At 34.5% G+C, this 16,248-nt stretch overlaps 2 protein-coding genes and 1 pseudogene across 2 annotated transcripts; all 3 read left to right on the top strand.

Annotated features, from left to right (window-relative positions):
- Window positions 553-1,496, top strand: Or8b3b-ps1 (olfactory receptor family 8 subfamily B member 3B, pseudogene 1; annotated as a pseudogene).
- Or8b52 (olfactory receptor family 8 subfamily B member 52) lies at window positions 8,176-9,108 on the top strand. The gene has a single exon (NM_001001085.1). It carries the CDS (start codon window positions 8,176-8,178, stop codon window positions 9,106-9,108), a length of 933 nt encoding a protein of 310 aa, NP_001001085.1.
- Window positions 9,109-12,915: 3,807 nt separating this feature from the next.
- Window positions 12,916-13,848, top strand: Or8b51 (olfactory receptor family 8 subfamily B member 51). Its single transcript, NM_001000805.1, has one exon. It carries the CDS (start codon window positions 12,916-12,918, stop codon window positions 13,846-13,848), a length of 933 nt encoding a protein of 310 aa, NP_001000805.1.
- Window positions 13,849-16,248: the final 2,400 nt, after the last annotated feature.

The following is a 16,248-nucleotide window of genomic DNA, read 5'->3' as shown; positions in this document are numbered from 1 at the left end:
TGAATTAATTCTCTACTTTAGGCTACAGGTTGAAGAGAATGTGTTGAAAAGAAGTGTATGTAGTTACACGTGAATCTGAGGTAACAGATATTCCCCAAAGTTATTACCAAAGTTGAAGCAGGATATCTGGAACCCAATAGACTGGTTCAGATTCCCTTCTAGGAATTGGAACAAAAGCAAGGCTCTTCTACCAGAATGTTTTCCTCCTGGTTATTATGATAGAACGGGAGTGTTTAGTAAATAACTTAAGCAGGGATAGCAATCAGGAAGTTAAATATTAGATAACTAGAAACTTTGAAAGATAGCCTGAATAAGTTTGCCAGTAGTCTTTATTTGATCATTCTGTCTCTTCATTTTTCATTAAAGAGAGAAATAGCTCACATAGATAGAAGTGATACTGATCTAAAAATCAGTGTGTTGTTGCAGTAAGTTTCAATGCCACAATACAAAGGAGAATTTAAATTATCTTGGTTCATTTGTCATGAACAAGAGCTTGAAAACAGATCACAAAGATATCTGCTGATGAAATAATTTTGTCTACCCAGATTTTCAATGGTAAGCATGCTGGCTGGAAATGGCTCCTTTGTGACCGAGTTTGTCCTTGCTGGTTTGACGATTGTCCAGAGCTCCAGCTGCCTCTCTTTTTCTTGTTTCTAATAATCTACATAATCACAGTGGTGGGAAACATTGGACTGATTATTCTGATTGGCCTCAATCCTCATCTGCACACTCCAATGTACTACTTCCTCTTCAACCTCTCCTTCATTGATCTCAGCTACTCTTCTGCTTTCAGTCCCAAAATGCTGAACTTTGTCTCTGAGAAGAACTCCATCTCCTATGAGGGTTGCATGACTCAACTGTTTTTCTTTCTCTTTTTTGTCATCACTGAATGCTACATGTTGACCTCAATGGCCTATGATCGGTATGTGGCCATCTGTAATCCTCTCCTGTATAAGGTCACCATGTCTCCTCAAGTCTGTTTTATGCTATCTTTTGCTTCTTATGGGATGGCATTCGCTGGAGCCTCTGCCCACACAGGCTGCATGCTCAGACTAACTTTCTGCAATGCCAAGGTCATCAACTTTTATTTGTGTGATATTCTGCCTCTCCTCCAACTTTCCTGCACCAGTACATATGTCAATGAGGTCATCGTTCTCATAGTTGGGGGTATTAACATCACAGTCCCCAGCTGTACGATCCTCATTTCCTATGTTTTCATCCTTGGCAGCATTCTAAACATCAAATCCAGACAAGGAAGGTCAAAAGCCTTCAATACCTGTAGCTCCCACATTATGGCAATTTCTATGTTTTTTGGGTCAGGGACATTCATGTACTTTAATCATTCTGGATCTATGGACCAAGGAAAAATTTCTTCTGTTTTTTACACTAATGTGGTTCCAATGCTCAACCCTCTAATCTACAGTTTGAGGAACAAGGATGTCAAAGTAGCACTGAAGAAAGTTATGATTAAAGTCCACAGCAGATTCATAACCTGATTAGAAATGAAATAATATAAAGAATTAAAATTTAAGTTTAAAAATTCTTCAACTTTACTGCTGTTTCCATGAAGACATTTTGTTCATACCAATGTGGCTTTAGCATGCATTGCTTTTGTGTTAAAAGCTGCTACCGATATTCTTACAAGTTTCTGTTACAACAATGACATGTTAACACAAAGGCTGTGGCATATCATTACTCTAGATTTTCAATAATTTTCCCACCTTTATTTTAAAGATTTCAGGTATATATTACCTAATGTATGACCATAAAAATAGTATATCATGTTTGGATAACAGCATGGATTTAGTAGTATAACTAACAAAAATAATATATAATTTAAATTCGGATAAAAACTACAATGGCCTATAGCATCGACAAAGCTCCCCATCAAGGGAAGCAACTCTGAGGAGCACAATTGACTGTAAATCTGTAGCCAAGGCTCTTAAACGTGCAGCCTTTGGCTTGCTTTGCCATGCCTCAAATGCATCAGTGTGTACATGTAGGCTTACTCAAGCATGTGATCACATTCATTTTCTGGTATGGATGGTTACTTTTTGAAAGGAGACTTCCTGTTATGTTTCTAAAGCTTTTAAAACTGTTCCCAGTCTGAACTTTTGCCACAAAATTTCCCTTTGTCTCTTTGAGATATAAGATTTTCTTTAATTCGAGGTTTCTATTCACTGATCCTTCCTCACTACCTTTTATCTTTTGCTAACAATTACTGCAATAAATGTCATGAAACTGAAAATTTCCTGGATTCCACTTCTAAACATAACTGAGTGATCATATTTATATGAAAAGCTTCTAAAACTGGGACAATATGACACTGTAACAGATTGTTTTTTTTAAATAAGAGCACACAAATTCATAGGATATAATAGAACACTCAGAATCAGATTTACAGCTATCACGTTGATTCACAACATACTAATTTCATAGAAAAAATAAAAAATTAAAGTGTTTTTATTATGAAATCACAAATATACACAAAGAAAAGCATGCAAAAGAAGTTATTCCTCTAAAAGGAACCAAAATCATGCATAAAATTTAAAGAATTAATCTTTAGAAAATATGTTTGGCCTGCTAAGAGTTATCTTTTGGAAATCACTAAACCTAGAAGAAAAAAATGTAGCAAAGAAAATTCATTAAACTGAGAGCATTGCAGCAATGAAATACTTTCAGGTTTCTCAGATTAGATGAATACTTGTAGGTCATACATGAAATAAAGGCATATCCAGGATATAGAAATAACAACATAATGTATCAGCAACTGAAAACCACTTAATATCATTTAATAAGTGAAGGCAAGGACATGGAGCTGAAACAGAGAAAATGGAGTGATGCTGTGGCCCTCCCTTCTCCTTGGGAGTTATTGACCCTGTGATCTGGTGATAGGCTAAGTGACTTTCCTTACAGCATTTTTAATGTTGTAGATGGGAAGGGCTGACTAATGATAGCAGTGTATCATTGTCATATAGTGGGAAGATCTGGGTGGGACTTCGGTGTTGAATCATTCAGCACTCGCCAGTCCTCACACATGAGCAGCTAGGACTTTACTCACTGAAGCAATCTCTCAGCCCCTGAAGCAATTTTCTGAATTGTAGATCATTTTTCTCAGAACAAGTTCACAAAGGTATGCTTATGTAATTTTACATAATAAATCATAACTGAAAGGAATGATAATATTCCAACACAAGACCATCTTCAACACCAGAATTTATATTTTTATTTTACAAAAATCACCTCCTTAAGTGCATTAGACAAATTTCCCAAAGTTTGTTTAAGGTCAGTCCACGAATAGTTATAAATTCTACCCAAAACCCAAACCAACATCATTTAAGTTATTTTATATAAATATGTGTGTGGGAGAGGTGCTTATGGGTTTTCAATATTTGTGAAGAATTGGACTGAAATTTTGATGAAGGCTTCATTGGATCTATTGGCTGCTTTTGTATGATGAGCTCATGGGAGGTCTTCCCATCATTGGGTATCATCATCTGTATTCAGTATTTTCAAATCCTCACTGACAGGTGTCCTTAGGATATGATAAGGAGATGGTAAGAGTGTAGTTAATGCTGGGTAAATTGCATCTAGCTATGAAAATTCTCACCAAGAAAAGCATAACACATTTCATGCAATTGAAAAATGCTATCTGTGTGGTAGCCTTGACTGAGCCTTGCATATGTGTCACATTAGCAATGACAGGAAATATGATGCTTTCCAGTGGAGGATGTGCAGAAGAAAACAGATGTTTAAATTACATTTTGAAAACCGTATTAGTGTGGAGTAAGAAAGTATAAGAACATGGATGGCATTCAACCCTAGTGCAGATTTACTATATCATTTGAAGAACTATTTTCCATAATTTGATGAAAATATATATGCATGTTCTAAATAAAAATGGGAAAAAAAGAGCCAAGGGTTTCATTGACACTATTCTTAAAGAGTACACACATTACACAGAATGAGAAATTGTGGAAATGGTAAAATTCTGTTGTGCCACAGTCAATTCTGTCTACTTCAGATTTTATTCATGAATATTTGTCCATGTGAGTAAAGTGTTAGTGAATGATGTTTCTTTTGAAACTCTTAGAGTGAATGTGCCTTTGTAAGTTATACAGAGTATACCTGAGTAATTTCATTGTAAGAAAAAAAATAGAGAAAGTAAAGTTCCAATGTCAATTATCTCTAAGTTAAGGGAAAAGACAAGGCAAACAAAATATCTTATAACTTTTTGTCCCTTTTAGTAGGACAAGCACATACCCAATGAGAATGGTCCATTCTGAGAGATTCACCAAACTTGACTTTCCTTACACAGTACAGTTGCAAAGCTCGCCATTATTAGCAGGTTCCAAAGGATGGAGATAAAGCTTTACCTGTACTAGAAAGACTGTGCGCATTGATATTCACTGGGACAGGTCAATATTGACTTTGATAGATGACAGACATTAAGACTCTGGCATAACTCTATTTTATATCTATTTAACTGTCTATATCTATCTATTGATCCATCTTTCTGCTTATCTATTTGCACGGAGTAAAATGCTTGGTGCTATGAGTATACCAAAATAATCCATAGGCTTTTGTGATTTTATATTATTCTCAATAAAAATGAAGATAGCGGTAACTTGATTTGCTCAATTTAATATTTTATTTATACATATTAAAACAAATAAGGGAAATGTTGAAGCTACTGTAGTTTATAATTTTTAAGTAGCTCATATATTTCAAATGAAGCAAAATAATTTATGTTGAAATTATTAATTTTTCTGCAAGGATCATCTAGAAAGATTGCCAACCTAAGTGAGTATCATTCTGGATTTCAAGTGAGGGAAAGAAGTCGTAATTTTTGGGACTTAATTGATACAGAATTTAAAGACAGCAGCGTTCTCTGGAGTGTGGTTATGGTTGGACTAGAAAGAAAAACTTTTGAAGATAGTACTTTTAAAGTAATAATACAATTTTCGGACTCTTTATTTTCTATTTAAAATACTTCATTCATGTATGCTGATGAGGGCACATTTGGGCACTATTTAAATCAAAGGAGCCCAGTATATGCTGTATTCTTTTTCTATTTCTTAACTCCAGTTCAGTCTCAGATGCAAGAACTCAGGAAATAGCCAGCATGCGAGCTTTATTCAAAATCTAAAGAACACGAGAAAGAGGTCCTGGAAGAAGTGTTCATAAAAGACAAGTGACCTGCAAATCTAATTCATCATTGTAATGCATAATACCTCCCTGTCTAAAGGCCAATTTTAAGTGTCACAGTTCTATTGAATTTATAGAGATAAAAAGAAGAAATCCCCTTCATCTTAAAAGAAAAGCTTCTATAATCTGGTTAATATACTCTTATTGCATGGAATAAGATCAATACATTTAAAATATTCCCTGGCTGGGGATTTAGCTCAGTGGTAGAGCACTTACCTTGGAAGCGCAAGGCCCTGGGTTCGGTCCCCAGCTCCGAAAAAAAGAACCAAAAAAATAAAATAAAATAAAATAAAATAAAATATTCCCTGCCTATATGTGTTCCCAAGTTTATACATTTTGTCTGCAATCTTTATAATAAAAATATACTCACTTTGTAAATCTGCACATTTTGAAATATTAAAAGCTTAAATTTGAATGATTTAAATATATTACTTGATGTTTTTATATATGAATATCTTGCAAACTATTAAATACATAACTTCAAGTCAAGATTATTTCTCTTGGGGTTGGGGATTTAGCTCAGTGGTAGAGCGCTTGCCTAGCAAGCACAAGGCCCTGGGTTCGGTCCCCAGCTCCGAAAAAAAGAAAAAAGAAGAAAAAAAGAAAAAAAAAACGATTATTTCTCTTCAAATTTGACATTGTATATTTTTATCATAAATAGCAACACAAGACATAGGAAGACTTGTGTATAAAACCTATGACTCATTGAGCATATTTCCTGCATATCTTCACCCATCTCCTTTGATCTCTGCGTCAAAGGGTTTATAGGCCCTCTTTGTAACCTACATTCGTATTATATATATACATATGTAAGCGCATTATTGATATAGAACTGAACAACTCTGGTGTTTGCCTTAACGTGATCAAGTTACATATTTGTGCATATATTTGTAGGTGTGTGTGTGTCTGTGTGTGTAGGTGCATGTCTGTGTAGATGTTGTGTGTGTGTGTAGGTGTGTGTGTGTGTGTGTATGTGCTTGCAGCAGTAAAAATAATAGAAATGGAGTCCGTTACTTAGTTGGTTACTATGGGAGGTCTTGGGGTAAGAAAAGGGAACTGGGAAGATGATGCAGTTGTGTTAAATTTTATTTCCTTAAAACTGTTTAGACTTTTTACTCATTTATTTTAATCTCTATTATTTTTAATTAAAATATAATTACATAAATTTCCACTTGCCTTTTCTGGTCTCCTACCTTTCCAATGCACATAAGTGCTTGTTCTCTCTAACATTCAGGACTTCTATTTGATTAATTGTGGTTACATATATACTAATATATCATCATAAATAAATTAAAAAACAAACTCTCCACATAATATTACTTCTTTGCATGAGTTCATGGCTGATATTTGATAACCAATTGAAGAATGTTTCTTAGATGAAAAAGAATATTGTAACACTGCTACAATTCTTCACTTGTCTTCAGCTCTCTTGGGTTGAGGCCTTTTGAGATGTTCCCATTCCTCATGTCAACCCTGTTCAGAAATAGTTTTTTTTCAATAACATCTATGATATTTCTGGTAGCAGAGCACTGATGGTGACTAAAACTAATATTTACAGACAGAGAATTCAGTCAGCAGCAAGACTAATGGGCAATTCACTTAACGTGAAGCAAGAGAGGAAGAGCCATAAACTCAGAGTTCCCTTCTGAGCTCAGAATAATTAGGGACATAAGAGACTATCTATCTATCTACACTGGGGTGCAGGTTCTCTAGAGTGAATGGAAAGTTTGAGAATAATTGTGGGTCCCTCAGGAAATAAGGATCAAGATCCAGGGTACAATAGAATTTCCTCAGCGCTGTCTCCAATCTAAATGCTCTACTTTGAGGAAAAACCTAGACAGTCTCCTAACCTGCTTATAAACACACACACACACACACACACACACACACACACACACACACACACACACCTCACACTTTGAGGCCCTTTTCTCTTCATCCAGGGAAGACTTGAAGCCTTAATCACAAATGATGCTGTACAATTCAGAAATTGGTTTGCGGAAACTAATTCTTGTACATACCTTCATTGAACTGAAGGATCTGAGACTTAGAATCTGAAGTCTTTGTCCAGACAAACATGGATAAAGGTTTGTACTGAAACTTGTGATTTTTCTCGATCACAGGTATACTAAAAGCTCTCTAACTCTTGTTCTCTCTCTCTCTCTCTCCTCTTTCCCCCTTTTCTTTTTTCTTTTTAATAAATATTTGTTATTTATTTTATATTGCTGAAAATATATTTTTTATTTAATATATTGTTATTATAATTTACTCCCACCAACTGAAGTCGTCCCAAAGTGCCAACTCATCAATACAAAGTACTTCTTAATGTATGAGGGAAATCAATGAGCTTATTTCCTTTTCTGTGTAAAATGAGACTCAAGTGAACTATTCTTCAGGAGAGATCCTACCGTGGGATCAAAACGTTTTAAGATGTGTCCATTGCAGCTGGAGTTGCAACATCTCCAATGAGTTTCTCCTATGTGGTCAGAGCTCAAGTCTTCCAGAGTCATAATTTTCTAATATGGTGGCAGGAGACATTATTTCTATGGTTAACTAATTTTTTGTTTAGTTTTAGATTACGAATATGGTTTTCATTCATACTACAGCAAAGGTGAATCTGCACTAGCAAACATCACTCTAATTTCCAGGTATCTGCTTCCTATTTTCATTGTTGTAGAAAGGTCTCTAGTGATGGAATTCAGGAGGTGGGGGAAGACCGAATCTAGGTTAGTGCATTCTTCACTTTTATTTTGTGATTATTTTCATAAATAACACTAAAATTTGTCCAACGTAATATGAGACTTTAGATAATTCATTTGAACCTGCACCAGCCTATTCTGTATACAGTCATGACTAAAAGACATACTGACAACATATACTTCACAGGGGAGAAAGATCCAGGACTGTGTTTGTATTGTTCTCTAATATAACTCTATTTTCTGTGTCCCCAGATTCTCTTCCAGAAGAATGGACTCAGTAAATATCTCTTTGGTGACTGAATTCATTCTGGTAGGATTAACAGACCAGCCTTATTTACAAATACCATTGTTCATTGTGTTTCTAGCAATGTACCTCATCACTGCATTGGGAAATGTATCTTTAATAATACTAACTGTGCTGAATTCTCACCTTCACACCCCTATGTACTTTTTCCTCTTTAACTTGTCCTTTGTAGACCTCTGCTATTCTTCTGTGTTCACTCCCCAAATGCTGATGAATTTCATAAAAAGGAAAAATACAATTTCTTACATGGAATGTATGGTCCAACTCTATTTCTCTTGTTTTTTTGTTATTTCTGAGTGTTATGTATTGACTTCAATGGCCTATGATCGCTATGTGGCCATCTGTAACCCACTGTTGTATAAACTTGTCATGTCCTCTAAATTATGTCTGAACCTAATGCTTGGTTCGTACTTCATTGCATTTTCTGAGTCGGTAGCTCACACTGCATGCATGCTGAGATTGACCTTCTGTGATGCTAACACCATCAACTACTACTTCTGTGACATTCCCCCTCTGCTTCAGCTTTCTTGCACGACCACACACGTCAATGAGCTTGTCATTTTCGTTGTTGGGAGCATCAATATCATTGTTCCCATTTCAACTATATTTATCTCCTATGGTTTTATTCTCTCCAGCATCTTCCGCATGAGCTCTTCTGAAGGCCGATCCAAAGCTTTCAGCACCTGTAGCTCACACATCATTGCTGCTTTTCTGTTCTTTGGCTCAGGTGCGATCAGGTATTTCAAACCCTCCTCAGCTGGGTCTATGGATGAAGGAAAAATCTCCTCTGTCTTTTACACCAATGTGATTCCCATGATAAATCCTCTACTCTATAGTTTGAGGAACAAAGACATTAAAGTTGCCCTGAGGAAAACCCTGAAGAAGAGGAACTTTTGACTGTACAGTATCGTATGTGTGCTTTGTTTAGTCACAAAGATAGTTTCTATTTATGCGCAGTATTTCAGTGAAAGATTTTAATTACCTATTTTTTTCTTACCAAAATATTTTCTACTTTTTTTGTTTAGTTTTGAACAGGCAGAACCTATTGTTGCAATTATGAAGTCTAGTCTTTTTATTTTTCTTTCATAAAAAGGAATTCTGAATCTACTAAGTTTTGGTTTTAAATGCCTTCTTCATTTTTGTCATTTCTGTAAGTTTTTATTCTATTTAATTTTTAAAATAATGCAGCTGAAACAACTCACCTATTTCTGCCCACTCATTGCAAAGTTCTCTTTATGGTATGATAACAGTATAATTTATGCTGATTTAATTGCTTCTAAGTATGAAAAATTCTGACCAACAAAAATATAATAGATTGCATGCAAGTGATGACAATTTTATATATAAATATATATATATGATATATATATCACACATATATGTATATATATATATGATAGTCATGTGTCACATTAGAAATTAAAGGAAACATAATGCTCTCCAGTGGAGGATGTACAGAAGGCAGACATTTAAATTTCACCTTCAAAAAAAACCTGTTACTACTGCCAAAAAAAAAAAAGAAGAAAAGAAACTTCATGAACAATAGAAAAAGTCAATACTAGTGTATATTTCCTATGTAATTTGAAGAATCATTTCCTATCATTTGACAAGAAATATATGCATGTTCTTAATAAAAATGGAAAAAAACAGGCAAAGATTTTGTTAACATTATTCTTAAATAGTCTGCAAGTTACACAGAACAAGAATTATAGAAATTTTAAAATAAGTGCTGTGACTTCATCCAGCTGTCCTGCAAATTCTATTTATGCATATTTGTCTGTCTGAATAAGGTGCTAGTGAAAACAGTTGCTTTTGAAACTGTTAAAGTGAATGCGCATCTGTAAGTTATGCAGAGGACACCTGAGTATAATTTTTTTAAATAGCTGAAATTTTCCACTGAAACAAATCAATTTACATTGAAATTATTACTTTTACTGCATGGATCGTCTATGAAATTAGCAACTCTAGGAGAGTATCATGCAGGATTTCAAGTGAGAGCAAGAGGTCATATTTTTCAGACTTGGCAGTGTAACTTTAAAGACAGCAGCATTCCCTGAAGTGTAATATTTGGACCAGAATGGAAATTTTTTGAAGATAGTAATTTTAAGGCAGTAATACAATTTTCATATTCTTAAGTTTTTATTTAAAATGCTTCATTTGTGTATGCTCATTTAGGCACGATTAGATTCTATTTAAAATCAGTGGAATCCCGCATATGTGGTATACTTATCCTCTCTCTTAACTTCCATTCAGTTTCAGAAGGATCAACTAAAGCCAAAGAGTTCTGGAAATAGCCACGCCACAAGCTTTATCCAAAATCTAAAGGATAACATGAGAAAGAATTCCTTGATAAAGTTTCATAAAAGACGAGTGATCTACCAATCTATTTCATCATTGTGATGCATAGTGTCTACCATTAGAAATGCCAATTTTAAGTCTCACAGTTTTACAGAATTTGTAAAGACAAAGAAAATGTCCTTTACCTTAGAAAAAAAGCTTCTGTATACTGATTAATGTATTTTGCATGATTAAGCTCCATAAATTTGTATGTGCTTCCAAGTGTATTTATTTTGTCTGCAGTCTTCCTAATAAAAATACGCACATTTTGTAAATCTGTGCTTTCATAATATTGAAAGGCTTATTTTGAATAATTTTAATGTCTACATTTAATAAAAGCTTTTGAAGCTTTTACATAGGAATGTGTCATGTATCCCATTAAATACATAACTTCAAGTTACAATTATTTCTCCTCAAATTTGGCATTGTATATATTTATCATAAATAGTAACACAAGACACAGGAAGATTTGTCCATAAAACCTATGACTCTTTAAGCATAGTTCTCACACATCTTCTCACGTCTCCTTTGATCTCTTCACCACATTATTTATAGGCCCTCTTTGTAAACTACCTTCCAATCAACCATACATGTATAAATGCATAATGGATATAGAACTTAACATACATGGTGTTTTTCTTAACTTGATTATTTACGCATTTGTGAATATGTTTGTGTGTGTGTGTGGTGCAGCAATAAAAATTATAGAAAGGGAGTGCATGATTTGGTGACTATGGGAGGGCTTAGGTTAAGAAAATGGAACTGGGAAGATGATGCAGTTGTGTTCTATATTATTTTCTAAATATTGTTTAGAGTTCTTACTAATTTATTTTAATCTTTTAATTAAAATATAATTACATAATTTTCTACTTGCCTAGCTCTCATTCTATGGTTGAGGTCTTTGGAGATGATCCCCTTGCTTGTGATATCTATGTTCAGAAACAAAATTTTAAAATAGCACCTATGATGTCCCTGGAAGCAGAGCACTGATTTGACTTTCTAAAACAAGCTAAATTATTCAGACACAGAATTTAAGTATTCAGGAGCAAGACCTTGGGCAATTAACTAACTTGAGGAAATAAGAGAGGAGGAAGCATAACCTCAGAGTTCCCTTCCGAGCTCAAGATAATTGGGGAGGCAAAAGTCTATCTAACTACACTAGGGATGTGGGTTCTCTAGGGTGATTGGAAAGTATAATTGTGGATCCCTCCAGAAATAAGAATAAAGATCCAAGGTACTGTAGAATTTCCTCAGCTACTTCTTTAACCCGAATGCTTTCCTCTGAGGAAAAGCCTAGACAATCTCCGAACCTTGCTTACTAGCACACACCTCCCACACTTTAAGGCCCCTTTTCTCTTCCAGGAAAGATTCAAAGCCTTAAGCACAAATAATGCTCTACGGTTCAGAAATTGGTTCAGTAAAATTAAATGTCATGCATTCTTCCTTGAGGTGAAGGATCTGAGTTTTGGAATCTGGAATATTTGTCCAGACAAACATGGATAAGTGGGAAAGTAAGAGACCTCAAATGTTTGGACTGGAAAATGAGAATTTTCTGAATTACAGGTATACCTACAGCCCCCATCTCTCATCTTTCTATTTTATTTTTCTTATTAATGAATATTCATTACTTAGTTTTATATTGTTGAAAATATATTTTTTCTTTTAACATATTGAGATTATAGTTTTCTCTCCCCCAAAATATCTGGTGTCCTCCCAACCTGCCAAGTCATCAAGCCAAAGTATTTCTTAGTGTATGAGAGAATTCAGGGAGATATTTCCTTTTCTGTGCAAAATGAGACTTCCAAGGAGAGCCTAGAGTGTGATCAAAGCTTAAGGGGTGTTGGGTCCAAATGTAGATGCAACATCTCTGATGGGGTTCTCCTATGTTGTCAGAATTCAAGACCCCAAGATTCATAATTCTCTTATATGGTGGCAGGAGACATTCTTTCCATGGTTCATACTTTTTCTTTTAGTTTTAAATTAGGATTACTGTTTTCATTCGTACTACAGGACAGATGAGTCTGCACTAGCAAATTCTATAACTTCCAGGTATCTACACCAATTTTTTTTTATTGTGAGATGTCTCAAGTGATGGAATACAGGAGGTAGGGGAAGACTGAATCTTTGTAAGTGTATTCTTTTCCTTTATATTTTGATATTTTTATAAATAATGATAAAATTTGTACCATTTTTGAAAGACTTTTGATAATTTATTTGAACCTGCACCACCTAACTCTGTATACATAGTCATGACTAGAGGAAACATTGACAATATACATTTCACAGGTGAGAATTATTCAGGACTCTGTGTATATTATCCTATAACATAGTTCAATTTTCTGTGTTCACAGATTCTCTTCCAGAAGAATGGACTCAGTAAATATCTCTTTGGTTACAGAATTCGTTCTCGTAGGTTTAACAGACCAGCCTCATCTACAAATACTCCTGTTTTTTGTGTTTCTAGCAATGTATCTGGTCACTGTTCTGGGAAATTTGTTCTTGATAATTCTAACTGTGCTGAATTCTCACCTTCACACCCCTATGTACTTTTTCCTCTTTAACTTGGCCTTTGTAGACCTCTGCTATTCTTCAGTGTTCACTCCGCAAATGTTGATGAACTTAATAACAAGGAAGAATACAATTTCTTACATGGAATGTATGACCCAACTCTATTTCTTTTGTTTCTTTGTTATTTCTGAGTGTTATGTATTGACTTCAATGGCCTATGATCGCTATGTGGCCATCTGTAACCCACTATTGTATAATCTTGTCATGTCCTCTAAATTATGTTTGAAACTAATGCTTGGTTCGTACTTTATTGCATTTTCTGAGTCTGTAGCTCACACCATTTGCATAATGAGACTGACCTTCTGTAAGGCCAACACAATCAACCACTACTTCTGTGATATTCCTCCTTTGCTCCAGCTTTCCTGCACAACCACATATATCAACAAGCTTGTAATTTTTGTTGCTTCGAGCATCAATATCATTGTTCCCATTTCAACTATATTTATCTCCTATGGTTTTATTCTCTCCAACATCTTCCACATCAGCTCTTCGGAAGGACGTTCCAAAGCTTTCAGCACCTGTAGCTCACACATCATTGCTGCTTTTCTGTTCTTTGGTTCAGGTGCATTTATGTATTTCAAACCATCCTCAGGTGGGTCTATGAATGAAGGAAAAATCTCTTCTGTCTTTTATACCAACGTGATTCCCATGATAAATCCTCTACTCTATAGCTTGAGGAACAAAGACATTAAAGTTGCTCTGAGGAAAACCCTGAGCAAGAAAAACTTTTGAGTGTAAGGTTTAGCCTTTATGACTCTTAAGTTTGACCTCAAAGACCGTTTCTACTTATGGGCAATATTTCAGTTCAAAATTTTACCTAGTGGTTTTTAATCTAGAAAATATTCTACTTTGTTTCAGTTTTGAACAGTCAGAAATCCTTTTTGCAATTATATAGCCTAGTCTCTTTTTTGTAACATAAATAGAAAATTTGATTCTTCTAGTTTTGTTTATAATGTGCAGAGTTTGCTTTATTTTTTGTCACTTCCATAATTCTCTATTCTCTTTTTCATTTAAAATTAATGGGGCTGAAACTACTTATGTATTTCTGACTACTCATTGCAAACTTATCTTTATTCCTTTTATAATTTAGAATAGTCCTTCAAAAAATCAAATGAAATAAGGTTAGGATGCCAATTTCTAGTGGACGTGGGTTTCTATCTTCCTTGCTTGTCCTTATATGTGTAAATTGAAGATCTGATTATTCTTTCTTTTTTATGTTCCATTTTCATTCAACTATCAATATAATAGATATTAATTATTCATTATCAATAGCTTAATAAACAGTGTATAATTTTGCAATTATTGCAGGTCTCAATCATTCTATTAATTCACATACCATTTTGCATGTTCATATTTGTATTGTTTAGGAAACAAAATGTTTGTACTTTGAAACTTTATTATTTTTTTGTTAAGGACACATTTCTAAGGTTGGAGAAGTGGTCATTTTAACTTGCAGTTTTGTTTTTGTTTTCAAAAGGAGGTTGAATTCATCTTCTAAATAAAAATGGAACAATTTGAAAGTCTTAAGGGTCTAGTAATTCAAGAAAAGAAGATCTAGAACAGAAAGAGAGCCAACAAAAGCCATTAGACTAGCAGACAAGAAGATAGTGAATAAGCAAGAGCCCTTCCATTCAAAGAATCACTGAAGGTATTTTGAAAATCATATTTCTGTGAAAATTTTAACTTTCTTCTGCAGAGTATTGCAAATATTCTCCTTACTTTATTAATCTCATTGTGGGTATGAAGGATAATGTGAATAGTGTTTCAAGTAATGAAGATTACTTTATTGGGAAATAAAGTTGGGCTGTATTTGTTTTGTCCAAGTAGCACAAGGACAGCAAATCCAAGGAATGAATATCATATGGGGTTTGAAACTCCAGTTAGAAAGATTTTTCAGACATTGAAGAGGGAAAACAGAAGCCTCTTTCTAAGGTTTCTTTTATGAAAATGGATGTACATGTATGCATGTATCTGAATACACACACACACACACACACACACACACACACAAGAAGTATGTATACCACAAATACACAGAAAAAAGTATGCCACACATTCATAAAGACACATACACACACACACACACACACACACACACACACACACAGTGAATAAATATTTTGTGTTTAGTCTTATCTCTATAGACTCAGTGTGGGTTTTTGTTTCTATGATTGGTAATTGAAAATTATTACAAGGTATAACAATAAATGATAAATTGATAAAATGTGTCTTTCAATGTGATGTATGAAGTGTGTCATAAATAGTGATAATTCTGCAAATGGCATGCTAAAAGGAAATCAAAGTATTAAGAAACAACACGAAAATTAAGTAACCTGAGGACCAAGGAAAAGAGCTCATGCAATGCTAGCTCTGGGCTAAATATTACATTGATAAATCTTTTGAAATTTCTATTCAATATAGAACTGTAAATTCTACACACAGTCAATTGGCAAGAAAACCTAATAACTGTTACTAAATTAGCATGAGGAATAATGATTTGTCTTTATAGAGGTAACAAACCTGTGTCCAAAATTCTAATGAATCAAACAAAAATTTTATAACAAATAGTAACATTTAATAAACTATAAATACCAGCAGATACTCTCTGCTATACCATAGGCTATACCTGTCAAAAAACAGGTAGGATGCCTTCAGATCTTATCAATGGTGGTGGTTTGAATGTGGTTGGACAATGGGAGGTGGCACAAGAACTGTGGCCTTGTTGGAAGAGGTGTGGTGTCATTGGATGAAGTGTGTAGGGAGGCTTTGGAGGGTTCTTGTGCTCTATCTCTGCCCAGCAGGGAAGAGGCCCTTGTGTTAGCTTCCTGCAGAAGATAATCTCTCCTTTTGGCTACCTTCAGATCAAGATATAGAACACTTGACTCTTTAAGTACCATGTCTGCTTACATGACGCCATGCTTCCCACCGTGATGATAATGGATTAAACATGTGAAACTGTAAGCCAGCCCTAATTAAATGTTATACTTTAGAGGAGTTGCTTTGGTCATGGTGTCTCCTAAAAGTAATAAAACCCTAACTCAGTCACCCACTCTATCTGTTACCCTAGACTCATACTTGGCACTACCAGAGAATACGAATTGCTGCTTTTTCATCTCCTTGTATATATCTCCT

This window comes from Rattus norvegicus, chromosome 8, assembly GCF_036323735.1.
Source record: "Rattus norvegicus strain BN/NHsdMcwi chromosome 8, GRCr8, whole genome shotgun sequence".
Lineage (NCBI taxonomy): Eukaryota > Metazoa > Chordata > Mammalia > Rodentia > Muridae > Rattus > Rattus norvegicus.
Note: the sequence above shows the minus strand (reverse complement) of the source record. Positions and strands in the feature narration are given on the sequence as shown.